The sequence below is a fragment of the Genypterus blacodes genome, unplaced genomic scaffold (genome assembly GCF_046128005.1).
Source record: "Genypterus blacodes isolate CSIRO-AG114 ecotype Tasmania unplaced genomic scaffold, CSIRO-AGI_Gbla_v1 ptg000156l_1, whole genome shotgun sequence".
Classification (NCBI taxonomy): domain Eukaryota; kingdom Metazoa; phylum Chordata; class Actinopteri; order Ophidiiformes; family Ophidiidae; genus Genypterus; species Genypterus blacodes.
In genome coordinates this window covers 9,585,876-9,606,859 of record NW_027466957.1, presented here as the reverse complement: position 1 = coordinate 9,606,859, position 20,984 = coordinate 9,585,876, and the positions used below count along the sequence as shown (strand labels likewise).

Below are 20,984 nucleotides of genomic sequence, written 5' to 3'. Positions count from 1 at the left end.
GAGATCTTGTTTTGTAGCAAAATAACTGAGACTGCATGCGGCACCTTTAGTGTCAGAGACTGAAAGAGTACTATCGTTGCTGATGCCTGAACTGCCATTGAAGCTGCCACCACAGATTGCACACACGATGGCAGGGCGCAAGCTACAGAATCTAACCTGGTAGAATAATACGCTAATGGTCTGTCTTTCAGGCCATGTTTTTGGGTTAACACTGACGCCATAAAGCCGTCTTTGCAGTCCACAGTTTGTACAAAAGGTTTCTGGTAGCTCGGTAATCCTAATACTGCTGATCCCACCAAAACCTTTTTCACATCAACAAAAGCACTTTCTGCTTCTGGTGTCCATGACAACGGATCTGATGCTGTGATGATGACGGTGTATCTTAAATTAATGCAGTTAAAGGTGCTGTGATTGCTGCATAGTTAGAAATCCAGCTCCTACAAAAGTTGGTCATCCCCAAAAATGACATTGTTTGCTTCTTAGTTCTAGGTTTGGGTGCTTGTAGAATAGCTGTTTTTCTATTTTCGTCCAAATGTTTTCACTCATGTGACAAGTTACAGTATATCCTAGGTATTTAACCGTACACTGCCATAGTTGCAATTTTTCTTTACTCACTTGATGCCCTTGTTCAGCTAAGAACTTTAGCATTGCTACTGTGTCCGTTTTGCATTCTTCCTTGCTCCTAGATGCTATGAGAATGTCATCTACATAGGCTATGCCAGACCAGTGGCTGATTACAAGAACACGTTTCACAGGTTTCGGGGCGGGATGCCATCTCTTTGGTTTTTTTCATTTCCTGTTTGTTTCTCCCCTATCTCTCTCTCTCTCTCTCTCTCTCTCTATCACAACCTATGATGCCATTTGTCCTAACCTACATTGCTGTTTGACATCATCCTGTAAGTTCTGTATGTACCCTATGACTTCATTGCAACTCCAGCCCACTTGTATGCTACCTCAGGGTCTATGTATAAAGTTCAACAACAATAGTAGGGATATCACAACCTGCCTCCCTTCTCTCTATCTCTCTCTCTCCTCTTTCCCCTCTTTCTATATAAAAAATGATCTCCAGATCTTAGTGAGAACCCTCTGAGGTAAGACCTCGGGGAGACTGACGATTCGGACCCTTTAAACGGAGAGCTGGACTAGTACCCCCCTGTTACTAGGGGAGACTTGCGGATCGAACAACACATATCCCTCAAATTTGGTTACGGGATTGCAACTGTCAGTTAAAAGTCAATTAAGATAAATGAATAAATGATTGGGTAATTATATATGCCTCCACATTGAATCAAAGCCCGAGAAATTGACAGAACAATGTAAATCCTTTTCATTATTGTTTCCCTTGACGTGGCAATAGTACGTCAATAGTTTACTTCTAATCAGTCTTCAAGGTTCTGGCTAGTAAAGAACTTGACTTCAGCTATAGTCTAAGAGAAGTTGAGGAAACCGGTCTTCAGATCCAAGTAAAATGTTTATTTGCAGCAAGGTACAAATGAAACAAGTGAGAGGAAAACCCCGGGGTTGCTCTGAATTGTGTCTCTTCGTCTTCTCCTTATATACTATTCTGGACCTGGGTTTTCCACGCCCCAGGTCCTTCCCCTTTATCCTCAACTTTTAGGTACTTGCCACTATTATGATTACTCGTTTGATCTTAATCGTGTAAAGCAGTCTTGCAGACCCTAAAAACAGTAATGGCATCGTCTCCCTACCCCTTGGCCTTGATTCGCCTCTCTTGGGACTCTTCCTATTGGTTGGTCTGGGGCTGAATTTGTTATTAATCTTCCTATCGCAGTGTCATGTGTGCCCAATGTGCTACACAACCTTGAGCTAGTCTCAGTGTTATGTGTGCCCACTGTGCTACACAACCTTGAGCTATCCGTCAGCACCCATTCATTATGTCATTTTCACCCAACAGGTGCAGAGGGCATCTATGAGACATTCAGGCCGGGTATTCCTAACACATGTAGTTACAACTTCACCCTCTCAGTGCTACCCCACCTGTAGGTACATGCACTGTGCTCAGAGCAATCATTCTCAACACCCTCAGCAAAGAGAAGAGGCAACCCGTTGTCAGTGACAGCCTACAAGGGAAACTACACCTGTTTTGAATCACGGCAAATGGCCAAAATTTACACAATTTCCCAAACTATCAACAATCACAGGAACTATTTGGCTTCCTGGTTTCTGAACCACACTGACATGAGGTGACACGCAGACTAGATTGCAGACTAGATTGTTCCAGATGGCAGTTTAAGCAATTTATTTACTTTGTGGCACTGGACACCGAAAATAGAATTTATGGAAAAATAAGTGTTTACAAAAGACAGAAACTGATTTTTTAAAAATCAACATCACTCCAAACCATAGCCAAAACATTAGTTTATATTTTAGTCAATGATGATAACATATCTCTACTGTATCAATGCGTGATACAGTAGATCAACAAAGTTAGTAGAGCAGCACATTTTTATAATCCAGCCTGTAACTGCTATTTCATTATCCATTGCACATTAAATGCGTCCTGATCAGTGACAAATAATATGCCACAAAAACCGAGAAGAACGACTGGAGGGGCCTTTACTTTTATTGCTCCCAGTGTTTGTTTTATCTCTCACTGCTTTTACACTTTGGTGGATTGGCTCCTCCACACACACTTTGTTTGCACAGCAATAAGCAAGCAATGAGCTGTCGGGTGACTTTAACAACAAGCTACTTCACTGTTTGTTTGAAGTGACGCTACCAAAAATGCCTCTGAAAAATGACTTCTGAGTCATCCTGACTGTCGCCACACCTCCACCAGCTGCGAAAGCGCTCTTCTATCTGAATAATGTAAAAGGCACAATAGAAAACCACATTACATACTGTATCAGTCTCTTTACTGTGTCTTTATACTCACCCTAAAAGAGGTGAACACGATGTTAATGACTGTTAAAACGTCACTGCAACTAAAACATTAAATCACATATACACTATAAATAACTTAAATTGTAATTGTTCTACACTACATTTTTGACATGTCAACATATGCCATGAATAAAGGCGGTAATGTGTTCCACCTGGCCTGTCATCCCTGATTCATTTCAAAATACAAAAAGTAACACAAGCACAGATGCACAAACCGTTCTTGCCAAATGTTTGTGTTCACTGTGTTACCAGGGTATGGGTGTAGTTTTCAAAACAGGGTACACTTGCAAACTATTGCCTGTGTGTGTGTGTGTGTGTGTGTGTGTGTGTGTGTGTGTGTGTGTGTGTGTGTGTGTGTGTGTGTGTGTATGTGTGTGTGTGGGGGTGTGTGTGTGTGCGTGCGTGCGTGTGCGTGCGTGCAAGTGCGAGTGTGAGTCCAAGCACCTGGTAACTGTAGAGGCTGAAACCTTATCATCCTGCCTTAAGAAAACTCACACTGTGCTGGACTCTTGGTATTGTCTCTCACTGATGTCGTCAATAGCACGACAAAGGAAAAAAGCAGAAAAAGAAGCTTAGTAAGGAGTCTTTAGAACACTTGTGTTGAGAATTTATTGCTGCAGCAAGAGTCAAGTCAGTTACAATGTGTGGTCATTGTAGTCTGGGTTGACTGATTTTCAATAGCTCAAATCCTCATCTTATACATGGTTGCCAGAGGACTTTGTCCCTGTCACTCACAGTCTTGATCAGTTTCTCAATATCAACAGGACACACTACCTGAGTAAATCACAAGTTATCAATATCAGCAGGAAACATCTTGGTGCACACTGTCTGCGTCAATCATAAAACTGTCTCTAGTCAGACTGCTTGTTTCCTCCTGTCCTGGACTTCAGCATGCTCTTATCCCATAGTATAACTCAATCAACAATCCTTCTTTGCACAAATACTTCAAATACTTTGTTCTGCTAAAGCCTCGTGCATAGATTTGACAATGTTGAGGGGGAGGGGAATAGAGAGAATAGAGAGATTTACAAATAATATCTAAAGAAACATCAGTGTGGCGGCTCATTTAGATCTGGTTTGTGACCAAAATGTATATTCATGGACAACATCAGTGTTTGCTAGTCTATTGAACAGGTGTAAAAGGAGGTAAATACACATTCTCTCAATTGTTACTATAGTAAAATAAGATAATCCTTCATCCGTCCCACAATGGGGAAATTCACACCTGCTTGTCAATCAACGCAAACTGAAAATGATGCACTCTGACATTCAGGCACACGTTTCCACAATGAAATAAATGCAAGGCAATTGCTGAGCTCTGTGGAGCAAAGTCTATTCAGAAGGTGAATCTATGAAGTGACACAGCGGGCTTTGTTCTTCTCTGTTTGTAATTCAATTTGACTAATTATACCAAGCTGAACGTTTTCATCACCCTGCTGATCAGATTTACGCTTCCCCAGCAATGACCTCACACAGCTGAGAAGGTGAGAGTACAGGCTGATCACAGATCAGACTCCATGTAATGTCACCATCGTCATCAGGGTGCAGGTGGACAGCTGCCTTTCCCTGCCCCCATCCCGTCCCCAAGAGGCCTGGGCTCTAGCTTGTGTAATATTCTGATTGGCTGTTGGCTTGGGCGTGGAAAGGGTCGGCCCACAACATATTGTTAATCATATCACAATCAGCTGTTTTGTACATTCTACATACTGATCCGACAATCACCTGGAGAGGAAAAGCTGTAGATGTCATAATCTGAAACATCCGTGTAAATTTTTTACATCGAGACCTTCTTCTAAGAAGAAAGCCTTTTATTTTAAAATTTATGGTGTTATAGCTACCTCACTTTAAGGCTACCTAAAGCTATGCTTTAAGAGTTATTGTCGTTTCTACTGTGTCTCATCACGTTTATAACTTGAATTACATTGCAAAGGCAGGTAAGACATTCTTATCGACGCTTAAATGTGATGCTTAGGGTGTTTTGTGTGAACTGGGCATCAAAGTAGAGCTAACTAGAGCAAACTACATCTGTCCATGGCAGTGGGAAGGATCTGGTGCATTCCTCACACATCTGACTACATAAAATGTTGCCTTTCATAATGAATCATTGAACCTGCATTATCCAACCTTTGCTTGTTTTTGCCTTTGCCTAGGTGACATCGCCAAAAAACAGGTTATACTGTACACAAAGGTGTCAAACTTAAGGCCTGCGGGCCAAATCCGGGTTAGGCCCGCCACGTCATTTTATGTGGCCCGCGAGAGCAAAATAAATGCCTATGCTGCTTATAAGCATACATTTTCCATAAATTACGTTTCCACAACGCATGTCGATTTTGTGTCCCGCGAAGTGATAGCATCCCGCCACTAAAATGCAGCGTTTCCACATCGGCGTCAGATCAGTGTGATTTTCAGAGGATAGATTCTCTGATATTTTAGTAAATTATTCCTTGTAACGCAGGGGTGCCCAATACGTCCGATCGCAACCGTCCGATCGCAATCGACCGGTCGATCGCAAAGGTAATGTGGGTAGATCGCATGGCATTCCAAAAAGAATTTTGTTTTTTTTTGTTTTTTTAGCATATCGTTAAAAGTTAGCCAACAGTCGGCCTCGACACACTCATGGCCCTCATGTAATGGTCTATGAGAATAAACTAGAGAAGTGCACAAGACCGTGTTGTACAGAACTCAAATGCAAATGCAAATAAAATATCAAATAAAGATGTAAATGAACTGACACCCTATGGTGCTCACTGTATTGGTGCACATACACACACACACATGCCCCCCCTTTTATAGTAACGAGAGAAGAGATGATGATGACGACAAGAAGACCAGAGCCATGCAAAATCATTTTCTCTGCACAAAGGAGACTGTGCATTCATTAGTTATTATTACTGTAATGTTGTAATCTGTTATCTGATTTACTAAGCAAATCACCAGACTTCCAGCTTCTGTGATGACAGAAATGTCCATATAAGTGTTTTTCATTCTAAGTTTGTGGTACTTCTTGTAACTTTGCTGTCTGGCTGACAACCCGCGTCAAGTTGGCACAAATGCAGAAACGAAGCTTTCACGTCAAATAAGTGAAGTTGAACCTGCTTTTTTGGTCTTTTTTGATAATAACAAACTATTAAACTCAAAACACGAGTGTTAGCATATGCAAATTCTAAAATAATTACAGTAAGTGATTAAAAGGTGAATGATTATAGAGATAAAAGTAGTGGATATGATGGGTATAAAGGTAAATAGGTGGGTGTTTATTATTTGTAATTTCTCTTAAATATTTCAGTAGAGTACACATGAATGTGTCATTTTCAGTAAACAGACCTATATTTTGAAGACACCTTGAAGGAAGGTTATTTAACTGGGTGGAGAGAAACAAAACCCCGGCATTTTTCACCGCGCCGCTGACATCAGCTGAAACCTACAGGGGGAACCAAAGACACGAAACCCGCAGTTCTCCTTTCTGCTCGTCGTCTGCTAATATTTGTCCACTCCTCGGAGCAACATGGACACTCGGGAGCGACCATTAGCTGCGGATTACACTGCCAATGGCGGCTTCAAAACACCGGAGAAGAAAGTGTCGGTGGTCGGTGGGCAGCTAGACTACATGCGATGGGGAGTGGAAGAAACGTGCCAGTACCTGCGAGTAGAAGGACTCAGAACATGGGAGGATAAGTTCAGAGCTTAGATTTTAAATTATTGGTTGATACATACGTTTTCATAGTATGCCTGTTTTGACTTAACTATGTCTAAATCTCATATTTGGACTTATTTTTGTGTGCTAACCTGGCTAACAACAACAACACAACTGGTCGCGTGTATGTCAATGTAATATGCAAACTGTTAATAGTTGAAAAAAAAAAAAACACTGTCTAATCTAGAGGCAAAAAATCACCGGCGTCGGGCTTCGTTACCTGGGGCATGCTGAGCTGGAGAAGATGGGCATAGAGTGAGTGTGTCCCCGCCTTATCCAGGATGATGTTGGGGTGTCAAATTGTAACACAGCGACATAAATAAGAAGAAGAACTTTGTGTCTCTTTTTCACCATTGCCCACTTTTCTCTTCAGGTGTCTCGGTGATCGCCTGCAAATCTTTCACAGTCTCAGGAAGCTGTGGCAGGTTGGAATGCAGTCAAACAAGGTAAAACATGGAGCCCACATGCTTTGATTTTGATTATATTATATTGATATCCTCATGCTAAATTGTGAAGGTGGTGTGAAGGCTATCAGTCTATCTATTGTGATTTGAGAGTTTCCATGGAAGAAAGAAGAGCTTGTACCATAAACAGTGTTTCTTGGTGCAAACAAAAGATTTCAGGGTCAGTGACTGAAACTTCACATCCACACAAGATGGGAAAGTGAACAGGTCACCACAAAATATAAACTGTTTTCGTTTCCTCCCACTGGTAGTGACTTATACATTGAGTGTGTTGAGGTGACTGTCTGTTTTGTCTCCTTTGTGCTGCCAGGTGTTTAATGATCCCATCCATGGTCATGTGGAGTTGCACCCACTTCTCATCAAAATCATGGACACGCCGCAGTTCCAAAGACTTCGCCACATCAAGCAGCTTGGAGGAGCTTATTTTGTCTTTCCTGGAGCCTCACACAACCGCTTTGAGCACAGCATTGGGTATTTATTCCCACACACACTCTCTATAGAAAGTGTGTTTACAATTGTTAATCATAGACTAAATTACAGAAACTTTATTTGCAATAAAACCTGTTTATAAACGATGACTTACAAATACAAACAACCTATCATCACATATCACTGATTCAAACAGCATTTCACCCACAGATTGTCTGATCTGACAGCAGGTTGTCCTCAGTGCAAACTGTCAAAGGATCTGTCTTCAACAAAATACTGACTTCTGGTCACATATTTGCTTACATTTACATTTGTTTCTGAATGCTTGTGTGCAAAGTTGCTCACCACGTGCGAGTTATGGCATGTTTGTTGTGCTTTGTGCTGGTGCAGGGTGGGGCACCTTGCAGGTGAGCTTGTGAAGGCTCTGCATGAGAGGCAGCCGAAACTCCTCATCTCTCCCAGGGACATCCTCTGTGTGCAGATCGCTGGTCTGTGCCATGACCTTGGTGAGTGAAACACTGGTGACAAGTGAGAATGGAAATTTTGTCATTGTTTTTTTTAAATGTATTTCTAAGTGATATGAAACAAAATTCTTTCCATCCCTCCATACCAGGACATGGTCCCTTTTCCCATATGTTTGATAAGAGTTTCATCCCCAAAGCACGTCCAAAAAAGAAATGGAAGGTAAGAACGTCTGCCATATTACCAGCACAAACAGAAACAGAAACTTCCTCAACAAAAAAATTGGTATCTGTGATGGCACATGTGACAGTGTGACTCATAACGCTGCAAAACCAAGGGGATGACAAAGTACAGAAACAACAACAAGACAATATAAAGCATAGTGTTGGCACCAGCATGTACCGGCACAGAGTCCCAATTCCTTTGAGGCGCTGATTCAAAAGCATCAAAAATAAAGATTTGCTCTGACAGATGCCACTCTGTTTAACCACTTCCCCTCAGCAGATGTGGTGAGGCCTTGTTGCCACACAGTACTGTTACTTACTTAACTCCAGAAACTCTAAACTCAGAAATGTGAGCCCAACCAGTACTGGATTCCTAACGACAATGTCAGTGTTCCAGAACACTTTGTTACAGTCAAAGATGAGTTGTTAAATATTATAACAAAAAAGATAAAGAATAAAGTGAGAGCAAGTAGCCTGTGAACATGTTTTCTTTCTGTCTGCATGTACACTAATACAAGTATATCATATCAGCCGCTCTCTAGTATAAACTAAGTCTGATCCACAATGCAGGTAACCTAATGTGACTGTTAAACATGACCGCTATGGACTACGATGGCAATTTCAGTGTTCTCGTTGATAAGACTGAGATAAGAGCAAGTAGGCAACATGTGACTCTAAAACTTATGACCGCAGACCTGAGATAAGAGAGACGGTCACATTTGCACACATTTTTAAGCATAGATAAGCTCCTTCTGTTTGACGTGTTAGTCATTTTGGTTTCATTTTGTGTTTGTAAAGGGCCATGTCCCCATACTAACGTCTCTGGTTGTTACAGCATGAGCAGGCCTCTATCAACATGTTTGACTACTTGGTGAAGAAAAACCGCCTGAGGCCGGTGATGAAGAAGCATGGCCTGGTGCTCCCGGAGGATCTGGTCTTCATCAAGGAGCAGATAGCTGGACCCATGGACACCTCCTCATCTAGGAGGAAGAACTTACAAGTCAGTCATACCAACATGACATCAGTTAGTCAGCAGCTACACCAGCTACAGCCAATCATTTTGTGCCCTCATCTCCACAGTGGCCATATAAAGGCCGTCGAAAGAACAAATCCTTCCTCTATGAAATAGTGGCCAACCAAACAAATGCCATTGATGTGGATAAGTGGGACTACTTTGCCAGGTAAGGCTTATTGATCCTGGCCCCAACACAATTACAATATTCATAAACAAGATTCAGCATTTTCTGTACCATTCTGTTTCGTGCTTCTCCTTTCTTAGAGACTGCCACCACTTGGGGATCCAGAATAACTTTGACCACCGACGCTCCCTCATGTTTGCCAGAGTGATTAATGTGGACGGTCAGAAGCACATCTGCACCAGAGACAAGGTGCTGAAGATTCATTTCTGCTGTAGGATTCAGTCAATTAATTCAGATGTGGATAAAGTAACTAAAGGGGATTGTCTCAACAGGAGGTGGGCAATCTGTACGACATGTTCTACACAAGGAACTGCCTCCACAGAAGAGCCTACCAGCACAAAGTGGGCAACATCATAGAGTTCATGTGAGTCCCTCTCCATGCTGCATATATGTGCCTGATGCATCATTCACTGTGAAGTATGATGAACACTGACCGTGTGGTGGGTTTGCTCATCCAGGATCACAGAGGCTTTTTTAAAAGCAGATCAATTCATCCAGATTGAGGGCTCCCGGGGGAAAATGTTCTCTCTCTCCAAAGCCATTGATGACATGGAGGCCTACAGCAAGCTGACAGGTCTACTTTGAGACATTTGTCTGTTTTCTGTTCTGCCTATAGTGGAGGATATGTGTTTGTGTGCCTCTGCTGTGATTATTTGTACTGTAAATTGTGAAAATCACAGAATGTCTTTGTGAGCTGGATGGTGATCAGCCTCTCTTCATCCTGCAGATCATGTGTTTGAACAAATTCTCCACTCGCCTTCCGAGGAACATGACATGGTTGAGGCCAAGAAAATTCTGCAAAACATCGTCTGTCGACGCCTCTACAAGTGTCTGGGCGAGACTCGGGCGAAAGAACCCATGACTGTCACCCAGGTGTGCGTTTGTCTTTGTCTTGATGTTTTCTGTCAAAAAGGATTTTAGCCCCACCCCCCATCCTTCTCTTATGCTCTTTCCTCCCAAAGGAGATGATTAAGGAGTGGGAAGCTGATTTGGCTAAATCCGTCCCTCAGTGTGGCGTCCAGGAGGTCCAGCTGCAACCGGAGGACTTTGTAGTTAATGTAAGGTTTGAGTTGAATTGCTTTGATTCTTATGAAGTCCATTTTCTGATCATTGCAATGATTCCATATTCAGTTTTAGTCGTTGAAGCTTTTCCCTTCTACCTGCTCCTGTACCTAGATGAATATATAAACAGGCATCTTTGTCTCCTCCTCCGTCTTTAGGTTGTTGTGTTCAACTATGGAATGAAGGGAAAGAACCCAATAGACAAAGTGCGCTTCTACTGCAAGAATGATCTCACCACAGCCTATCCGATCCCGCATGGACAGGTATATATATGTATATATGTACATGTATATATGTGTGTGTGTGCACAGGCATCTGTGACAGAGTCTGTGTGTGTGTATCCCACACACAGACTCTGTCCCAGATGCCTTTCTGTCTCTGCTCATGTCATTAGTGTTACATTCATGGCTTTGTTTCAGGTTTCTAGGTTTCTCCCAAAATGCTTCATTGAGCAGGTGATCAGGGTCTACTGCAAGAAGAGAGACCCCAAGAGCCTGAAGGCAGCCAAGAAGCATTTTGTGCAGTGGTGCAGCAACATGAAGTTCTCAAAACCTCAGGTAATTTATATATACATGTGTGTATAGTAATTTACAGGCCCTCAATGGTTATTTGGGAAAGTAAAAGTTGCTGTGTTAAGTCCAGAATCGGCCCATGAGCAGGGAACTAGCGATTCCAAAGTTACAATTATCTCAAATATCTCAAACTCTACACAGCTGTCACTACTGCTGCTCTGGGCGACGTAAAACACAAATCTGCTGGTCTAATTCATTTCTTTTCTCACACAGGATGGAGACATAATTGCTCCTGAGCTGGGGGCAGTTTGAGTGAAAACATCTATTTTTCTACCAGATAAATGTTTTCCTGAGAAGGTAAAGGTGGGTTTTACCTCAGAAAAGAAATTACATGACAAATAAATAATAATAAATAAATACAAGGGGTGCATAACTATACTTTACTACTTCAGGGCCTTTTTTATATTGTGTGTTTTTAAATACACAAAATAGATCTTTGTTTTAGTTTGAAATCGCAGTTATCTTACTCAGTTCCTCCTCTGTCTTTCTCATTTTAAGTCCTTGTTTGTACCATGTTGGAATCAAGGTGTTTCATATCTCATAATATAATATCAAATTATAATATTCATCCAACAATCATGTTCAACAAAGAGTTCTTCTCAGGTTTTAATAATGTTCTAAGGAGTTGTGTGCATATACTTTGAGTAGTTTCATGATACTGGTGGTGGTAGTCAGGCATTTAAAATGAGTATTTAATCGGGGGCTTTGGTTTGGTTTTATGACAGTTTATGTTGAATGTTAATAAACTTATTTGGCCCATGTACGTGTTTGAGGTTTTTCAGGTAGTTTGGTGTGTGTGTGCTGCTTTATTTATTGTACTTGTGTTTCCAACAACCTATCCTCATCACTGGCTGTGGTTTTTGTTACATCATTGATAATGTTCTGCTACCAAAACGTACCAATTTGGTTAAATTGCGGTTGACTGTTGCACTATTTTCCCTGTGTACAAAAGAAAATTTTTTTTGATGGAACATTATGCAAAATCACCAAAGTGGAGATTACATTACATTACGATCATTTGGCAGACAGGTTTGGTGCCTTGCTCAGGGGCACCTCAGCAGGGACTTGAACTGTTTACATTGATCCATCTAATGCATCATGCTGTTGCTGTCTTATACGCCACTTGCTTAGGGCGCCACCTGCAGTCTAGACACAGCACAGGTCACAAAATATAAAGACAGTATTGCTCATCAAGACAAGCATTGAAAGAATGTCCTTAATTTGTGATACCTTGTATTGGTGAACATACACACACACTCTCTCATTACACTAACAAGATGTATCATATCTCATAATTTAATGTATAGATGATGATGATGATGATGACTAGGTCCATGCAAAACCATTTTCCCTGAACATTGCAAATGCTCATTAGTAATTATTACAATAATGACGAAATCTGTTCAGATTAACTTCAACCAAAATTTCAAAACATGGGGGGAACGCTTTACACATCTTTAAATTCACATTTCATTTTCTGCCTTTAAACAAAATACAACCAATACCTTCAATACAACAGTAGATGGCGCTACCACATTTACCTTGCAGGTGAGCTTGTGAAGGCTCTGAATGAGAGGCAGTCAGAACTCCTCATCTCTTCCAGGAACATCCTCTGTGTGCAGATCGCTGGTCTGTGCCATGACCTTGGTGAGAGAAACACTGGCGAAGAGTGAGAATGGAGAGGAAATGTTTGTCTTTTTTTAAATTGATTTGTAAGTGTTATGATACAACATTCTCTGTATCCCTCCATATCAGGACATGTGCCCTTTTCCCATTTTCCCATTTGATAAGATGTTCACCCCCAAAGCACGTCCAGATATGAAGTGGAAGGTAAGAACTTCTGCCATATTACCAGCACTAACAGAAACTTCATGAACACAAACAAAACACAAATTGAGTATCTGTAATAATGACAAAAGTGACAAAAGTGTCACTCATGATGCTGCAAAACAGACAGAACAGGAACCACCACAACAAAGTCAGCTTGGAAACAGCTGATCCACACATTAAACACAAGTAGCTGGAGTGTTTTGGCATTTGACAAGACAATATATTTGGCACTCCCCAGCACATTGCCGAATGCCTTTGAGGCACTGATTGAAAAGATAGATTTAAACACTGAATGGCATCGAGGAGATATTGAAAGAAAAGTCTGTATGAGTGGTGCCAAAAATAAAGTTTGGCACTGACAGATTGGAATCTGTTAAACCACCACTTCCCCACACCGGATGTGGTGAGGACTTGCTACCTTACAATATTGTTTCTAATTACATTCTAAAAAGAAATGGGTAGAGGTGCGGCTTCTGCACAAGGAGGTTCCTTCATTTTATTCAGAGTATTAAGGTTTTATTGTGTACTACCCAAATAATGTATAGCTGCAAGACAAAATCAGTCAAATATAGACAGAATAGAGACTGTGAACATGTTTTCTTTTCGTCTGTCTACATGTTCACTAATACAAATCTAACTGTAGTGGCAATCGAACAACAAAGAAAGGCCACTTCAAGGAAGGAATTTGAAGGCATTTCCAACGCGTCATGATGCAAGAATGAGGTCCGCCATTTGATATGCGTTTGACAGTTTAATTTGATTTAGATTGAAGAAAGTTTTACCTAAAACCACCGGGCGCACTGAATATAAAGTCGAGCTCGTAATGTAAAACAAACGAAACCACTAACAAACAACAGGACCAAGCCAAAACCACATCCGCACCAGTACGGTTGTAAACTGTAAGCTTCCTAGTTCCAAATTGTCCGGCCGTCACCGTTCACCTGTGACTCTCCCTTATAGACTACCTGAAAAATTACCTCCAGTGGAGCAGCAACAAAAATGAATACTTACACAGCTTACCACACGCACACACGCACCATGTAGCACACATACACAACACATGTCAAACAAATATAAAGACTTTGACGAGCATTGAAAAGTATGCTCTCGAGTTGAGATAGTGGGAATTTAAACATATACTAGTGAATGTTACATAGAATATTTCCGACATTTTATCAGAGGGTTGAGTTTATTTAATTTTACCTTTCATATTTTCATCTCTCTGACTGTGATTAGCATATTTTATTTCTATTCATATAATGTGTCTATTAATTAGTAATGCTTTTCTCCCTGAAAAGGGATTCTATCAGGGTTTGTTTCTCGTGGTGGATGGGAAATGACGTTTGAAAGAATAAAGAATTAAGCTTTTTCTATTCGGCCTCATGATGTTACGCCTGTTGAACACTAGAGGGACACCGCTGTTTCTTCAGCAAGTTGTCCAATCGCCACTGATCCCCTTTATTTAACAACCGATTTCTTTAGATTCAACACTTAATTCATGGGTTTATTTCTTTTAATTACTCATGTTAATTATTTCCCTTGACACAACATTAATTGTGTATTTATTGTTGACTGAAATTTGACAGGGCCTCCTTGCATGTAAAACTATGCAGACAGGGGCGGCAGTAGCTCAATCCATAGGGACTCAGCTTGGGAACCGGAGGGTCGCCGATTCGAGTCCCGTATGGACCATGTAAGTGGACTGGTAGCTGGTGAGTTGCCAGTTTGCCTCCAGGGCACTGCAAGGCACCGAACCCCCAACTGCTCTATGGGTGCCGTAATTGTGTTTGTGTGTATGTGATATGAGGGGGTGCAAGATAAATTTCAATTGTAATTGTGTGTTGGGAGTCACTTTGGATAAAAGCGTCTGCTAAATGACTGTAAAAATTACACATGTGTTTTTTATCATTACAATTATAGTAGCTGTGTGTGTGTGTGTGTGTGTGTGTGTGTGTGTGTGTGTGTGTGTGTGTGTGCATGCAACCTTTGAGGTAACCTTTGACACTATGAATGGACATCTTATGGCCAGGAGGTAATAAGTAAGTAACACTCCTGATTACAAAATGTGTGTGGAAAACGTCCTTCAGTGACAGGATTACTGCTACAGTTAGTTTAGTTACAAAATGATTTATACTATGAAAGTTCAAGTATCACAGTGGACAGTTCTATCATAGCAGGATTACAAAGTAGAAAAATAGATTGTGTGAGTAAAATGATATAACTATAACAATTAAAAGAATAAGTAGATTTGACAAATCGACAAATTGAATATGGTGTATGTTTCAAGAAATTATTATTTATTAATTTTTATTATTTTATTTACTTGATTTTGGAATTTAAAAAAATTGATCGAATCTTAAAATAAAGCTGAAGTAGTCACATCTTTACTGCTGTGACAAATTAAATCCTACAAGTCTGACAAGAATCCTACATTTCTAACAAGTAATAATTTCTAACATTGTATCAAAATAAGCCCTTTAAGAAGATAAAATTAAGTCAGATGTGTTGTTTCAAAACACCTGGTTAAATGACTGTTCCTAAAGCTTTATTGTGACGATTTTGGAACAAATTATGAAGTGGCGACATCTGGTGTTTTGAACTGATCTATTGAGTGTTATTCTCTACTTAACCACGAGAGGGCAGTCAAAGCTCAACAATGCCCGAAAAGGTTACCGACGTGGTGAGGAATTGGGCGGATAAAGAGGTGAGCAGAGGTTAGCAGAGTCGTTCTTATTTATAGAGGTAGAAACAACACGTACCTGTTTTGTCTGATGACAAAACATCAAAACATTCACACCCTTGATGCTACAACTGATGCGCTTCCTTCAGTGACATAATGCGTCTTTAAACATCTTGCTGGCAGAGTAATGATTCAAAACTCGCAGAATTAGAGAGGCAGTGTCACATAGAGTTTGTGCAGGGTTGGCGTTAAATGTAAAGGGAGGCAGGCACAGGCATGAATGGTTTGTTAGCTCTATAGATGTAGAACAGTAACAAAATTAATTTATTTGAGTACACTTCTTCACAATAACTACTATTACCTTTGATGTATTTGTTAAGTTTACTCCCAATACTTCTGCAAATGTACATGTTCCATTTCTTCTGTGTTGAACTGCTATATTGCAAATTCTTTCAAAACTGGGTCATATGGGCTCACGTGTGTCCTGCAGTACAGTACTTCACCTCTCTCTTCAGTGAGTTTGTGTAACCAGTTATGGTCCTTTAAACTGGAGTTTTAGGTCAAGACGTTGACACAATGAGCATGTGGGTTAAGGAGAAATGGTTAACCCACACGCTGAGATGGTTATGAGTGGTGCATGAGAGGGTTTGACCCTCTGAGTGGTCTCATTTCATTGCAGACACTGTGTCCCCCTGTGCAGACAGCCTCGGCTAAAATGCTCCTTGCTAAAAGGAGATGACAGTGTCTATGTCAGCCTTATTTTGTCTAGGTTAGGACTTTGCATTGCATTGACCACAGGGTTTCTGCCGAATCCTTATTCCTAGATTTTGATTGTTGTGAAATTGTCAATAAAAACATAAATCTGTGATTATACCTGCAGAATGTGACCCTGGTCCTTTCCTAGACAAAAGAAAGTACTTTCTTACTCGATGAAGAAAATTGGTCGATGCCATTATAATTCTTTAAAAAATAAAGAAATCTCTTCCTAGAAGAGGGAAAAGTAGTGGAGATGCCAGGGCCTCATACATGCAAAGCATGCGCTCTACCACTGAGCTACATCCCCTACATTGTAAATCAAATTTTTATGATACAAATGAAAGAGTTTTGGTTTGGATTCAAGCTTGTTTACATGAATAATTTTGTAAATAGAGCAGAAAAGCAAATGTTTGAAATGACAAATCACACAAAATGGCCTTCTTGAATTAATATAACTCAAATGCTTCTCTTACTTATGTGAATGTACAGGACATTATACTTTTTTATAATGAATAATTGACTGAAACCGCCTCTGAGCCTATGGTGTTTGAATTTTTTGTTTTTTTGCAATTTGTTTTTATTGAAGCAGATATTGTACATGACATTGTACATACAGGTGTAAGGGTATTTTGGAGATCTTTTTTTATATAGAAAGAGGGGAAAGAGGAGAGAAAGAGAGAAGGGAGGAAGGTTGTGATATTCCTACTACTGTTGTTGAACTTTATACATAGACCCTGAGGTAGAGTACAAGTGGGCTGGAGTTGTAATGATGTTATAGGGTACATACAGAACATACAGGATTGCAGTGGGGGTGTTTGATTCGGTGCAGATCTTGGGTATCAGACGGGAGGTGGATTTCCTTTTTAACTGGTGTGCTAGTAGACGACTGGACTTGTCGCCATGTTCATAGTGAGTAGCGCGCGATTGTAGTAGTAGGCCGGATCCAGTGGGCATCCGACCCCTCCCCAGAACTTCTCAAGAAACGCCTTAACCTTCAGACCGAATTTGATCTTACATCCACCAAGGATACCGAGCGCCTACTACTACAATCGCGCGCTACTCACTATGAACATGGCGACAAGTCCAGTCGTCTACTAGCACACCAGTTAAAAAGGAAATCCACCTCCCGTCTGATACCCAAGATCTGCACCGAATCAAACACCCCCACTACTGACCCCGTGGAAATAAATGCCACATTTAAATCATTCTACCTCTCCCTTTACAAATCATGTCAACATATTTCCGTTGAAGAACTACTCTCCGCAATCAGAGCCATGCAATCCAATAAAGCACCTGGCCCCGACGAATTTCCCATAGAGTTTTTCAAGAAATTCAGCACTAAACACGCACCCCTACTCCTGGCCATGTTTAATGAATCACTAGAGAAAGGTACACTCCCGCCCCACGCTGCGTCAAGCTTCAATAGCACTCCTCCTTAAAAAAGACAAAGACCCCACCGCCTGTGGCTCCTACAGACCCCTATCCCTTTTAAACGCGGATGTTAAGATCTTGGCCAAAACGATCGCTCTTCGCCTGGAAAGAGTTGTCCCCGCTATTATTTCGAAAGAACAAAATGGCTTTATTAAAGGGCGACAATTATTTTTTAACACTCGCACCCTTCTCAATATTATCCACTCCTCTCACTCTGTATCCTCACCAGAGATTGTAATCTCCCTGGAAGCTGAAAAAGCCTTCGACAGGGTAGAATGGGAATACCTATTTGCAGTACTGAAGCAATTTGGCTTCGGACACAAATTCAGCAGCTGGATCAGATTATTATACTCATCACCACAGGCCAGTGTCCACACAAACAATATTCGTTCAGACTACTTCACACTACAACGGGGGACCTGCCAGGGCTGCCCCCTATCTCCACTCCTCTTTGCCCTGGCCATCGAACCATTGGCCATCTCATTACAATCTTCCACTCTCTTTAAAGGTGTGTAATGACATCGAACAAAGACTATCGCTATATGCGGATGACTTGTTGCTCTACCTAACTGACCCCATATCTAGTCTTCCAGCTGTCCTGTCCATCCTTGACACATTCAGCAGTTTGTCCGGCTACAAAATCAACATTGCTAAGAGCGAGTGTTACCCCATTAACACTTTAAGTTTGCAACTCCGCCAAACAGACCTCCCCTTTAACCTCAGTAGCTTGGGGTTTAAGTATGTCGGCATCAATGTGACCCGTTCATTCTCTGACCTCCTGCCCGCCAACTTCACTGCGCTCACTTCAACCCTGAAAACTGACTTTCTTAGATGGAACAGTTAGCCGCTCTCCTTAATTGGGAAAATAAACGTGATCAAAATGAACGTTCTGCCGAGATTCCTTTACCTGTTTCAATCTCTTCCTCTATTCCTTCCGAAACTCTTCTTTGACTCGTTAGACAAAATGATCAGCGCCTTCATCTGGGGTGCGAAGCCTCCAAGGATCCCCAAACCACTACTACAAAGATGTAAGTTCAGTTGGGGTCTCGCCCTTCCAAATCTCCAATCCTATTATTGGGCATTCCATATTGACAAACTCTGCTACTGGGTGAATTCCCCTGAGCTACCTTGGTGCAGGCTCGAAGCCCAATCGTGCTCCTTCCCCTCCTCCACCACTGCCCTGATCTACTCGTCCCTCCCAACCAAGGTCTCCCAATTCACTAAGAACCCCGTTGTTCATAATACTCTAATGATTTGGTACCAATTCAGGAACACTTTAAATTCGTAAACGCCTCCCCCCTGGGTCCAGTACCCAACAACCACCTGTTCCCGCCTTCTTTCTTGGACTCTTCCTTCTCAGCATGGCACCACCAAGGCATACAATGTTTCCTTGACCTGTACTCTGATGGCAGTTTCAACAGCTTCTCCAAGCTGTCAACTCAACTCAGACTACCTGCTAACCAATTATTTAAGTACCTGCAAATCAGACACTTTGCCTGCAGCCAATTCCAAAACTTCCCCTCCCCTCCCCCTCAACTCATGTGGGAAGACCTGCTATCGTTCAGGACTCCCTCAAGTGGGACTATATCTGAGATTTACAGCCGTATTCTGGACCTCGGGGACCTATCTAACTGGAAAACACGGGCTGCTTGGGAGACTGAACTCGAACTCCATCTGGACATAGACTGGTGGGACGATATCATACGCAACCTGCATACTGCCTCATCCTGTGCCCGTCTCGCTCTCATCCAGTTCAAGGTCGTGCACAGGGTCCACTTCTCTAAATCCAGATTGGCCGAAATGTAAACAGACGTAGATGACAAATGTAATAGATGTTCGATGCCTCACTGTAACTTAAGCCACATGTTTTTTCTTTGCCCCAGGCTCTTCAACTACTGGGGTTACTTCAACACACTGTCCACCATATTGGGAATACAAATTCTACCCTCCCCTTATATTGCCATCTTTGGTACTCCGTATGACCTACACCGTTTTAATACCCCACAAAAGGAGATCCTCATGTTCACCTCTTTGCTTGCCAGGCGACGCCTGCTCCTACATTGGAAATCCCTCACCCCTCCCTCTATTTCGCAATGGCTTAAGGATACAATGTACTTTCTCTATTTTCTCGAGAAAAATCAAATGCACTATGAGGAACCACACTGAGAAATTCTATCAGAGATGGCAACCTTTTCTCTCCTATTTCACAGATCTACAGGCTATGCCAGACCAGTGACTGATTACAAGAACACAGATCCGATCCTTTTTATTTTATTTTATCATTTTATTTTGCATGGTTTCGTGTTTTGAATTCATCTGGGCCCCCTCTAGGAACTCCAATGTTATCTATGTAGATGCACGTGTCGAAGGACCCACTAGGAATGGAAAGGCGCAATCGCTTCAAGTTATGGGCAGACAATTTGTCTCCCAGAGATTTGAAATCACCCTTTGGGAATATGTGGAATGGCTTGAGGAACTGTGTCAAAGCGCTGCTACCCTGCCATTGAGATGGTAATTTGGGTCTGAGTTTCATATCTCCACACAACCACCATAGGTCTGCTCTCATGTCAGTGTGGTTCAGAGACCAGGAAGCCAAATAGTTCCTGTGATTGTTGATAGTTTGGGAAATTGTGTAAATGTTGGCCTCTTGCCGTGATTCAAAACAGGTGTAGTTTCCTTTGTAGGCTGTCACTGTCAACAACACATATCCCTCAAATTTGGTTACGGGATTGCAACTGTCAGTTAAAAGTCAATTAAGATAAATTAATAAATGATTGGGTAATTATATATGCCTCCACATTGAATCAAAGCCCAAGAAATTGACAGAACAATGTAAATCCTTTTTATTATTGTTTCCCTCAGCAAAGAGAAGCGGCAACCCGTTGTCAGTGACAGCCTACAAGGGAAACTACACCTGTTTTGAATCACGGCAAATGGCCAAAATTTACACAATTTCCCAAACTATCAACAATCACAGGAACTATTTGGCTTCCTGGTTTCTGAACCACACTGACATGAGAGCAGACTAGATTGCAGACTAGAATGTTCCAGATGGCAGTTTAAGCAATTTATTTACTTTGTGGCACTGGACACCGAAAATAGAATTTATGGAAAAATAAGTGTTTACAAAAGACAGATAAACTGATTTTTTAAAAATCAACATCACTCCAAACCATAGCCAAAACATTAGTTTATATTTAGTCAATGATGATAACATATCTCTACTGTATCAATGCGTGATACAGTAGATCAACAAAGTTAGTAGAGCAGCACATTT

At 41.4% G+C, this 20,984-nt stretch overlaps 1 protein-coding gene and 1 long non-coding RNA gene across 2 annotated transcripts; one reads left to right on the top strand and one right to left on the bottom strand.

Moving 5' to 3' along the window:
* Positions 1 to 1,737: 1,737 nt before the first annotated feature.
* LOC143012813 (uncharacterized) lies at positions 1,738 to 1,974 on the bottom strand. Its single transcript, XR_012965084.1, has 2 exons — positions 1,867 to 1,974; positions 1,738 to 1,821 (listed from the first exon to the last, which is right to left on the bottom strand). It is a non-coding gene; the product is annotated as an uncharacterized LOC143012813 (long non-coding RNA).
* Positions 1,975 to 6,601: 4,627 nt separating this feature from the next.
* LOC143013527 (deoxynucleoside triphosphate triphosphohydrolase SAMHD1-like) lies at positions 6,602 to 11,771 on the top strand. Its single transcript, XM_076167192.1, has 15 exons — positions 6,602 to 6,853; positions 6,972 to 7,044; positions 7,373 to 7,533; positions 7,882 to 7,997; positions 8,105 to 8,175; positions 9,013 to 9,177; positions 9,258 to 9,358; positions 9,457 to 9,565; positions 9,649 to 9,740; positions 9,835 to 9,950; positions 10,104 to 10,249; positions 10,339 to 10,434; positions 10,597 to 10,701; positions 10,858 to 10,995; positions 11,224 to 11,771. Exons 1-15 carry the CDS (start codon positions 6,843 to 6,845, stop codon positions 11,260 to 11,262), a joined length of 1,539 nt encoding a protein of 512 aa, XP_076023307.1. The 5' UTR covers positions 6,602 to 6,842; the 3' UTR covers positions 11,263 to 11,771.
* Positions 11,772 to 20,984: the final 9,213 nt, after the last annotated feature.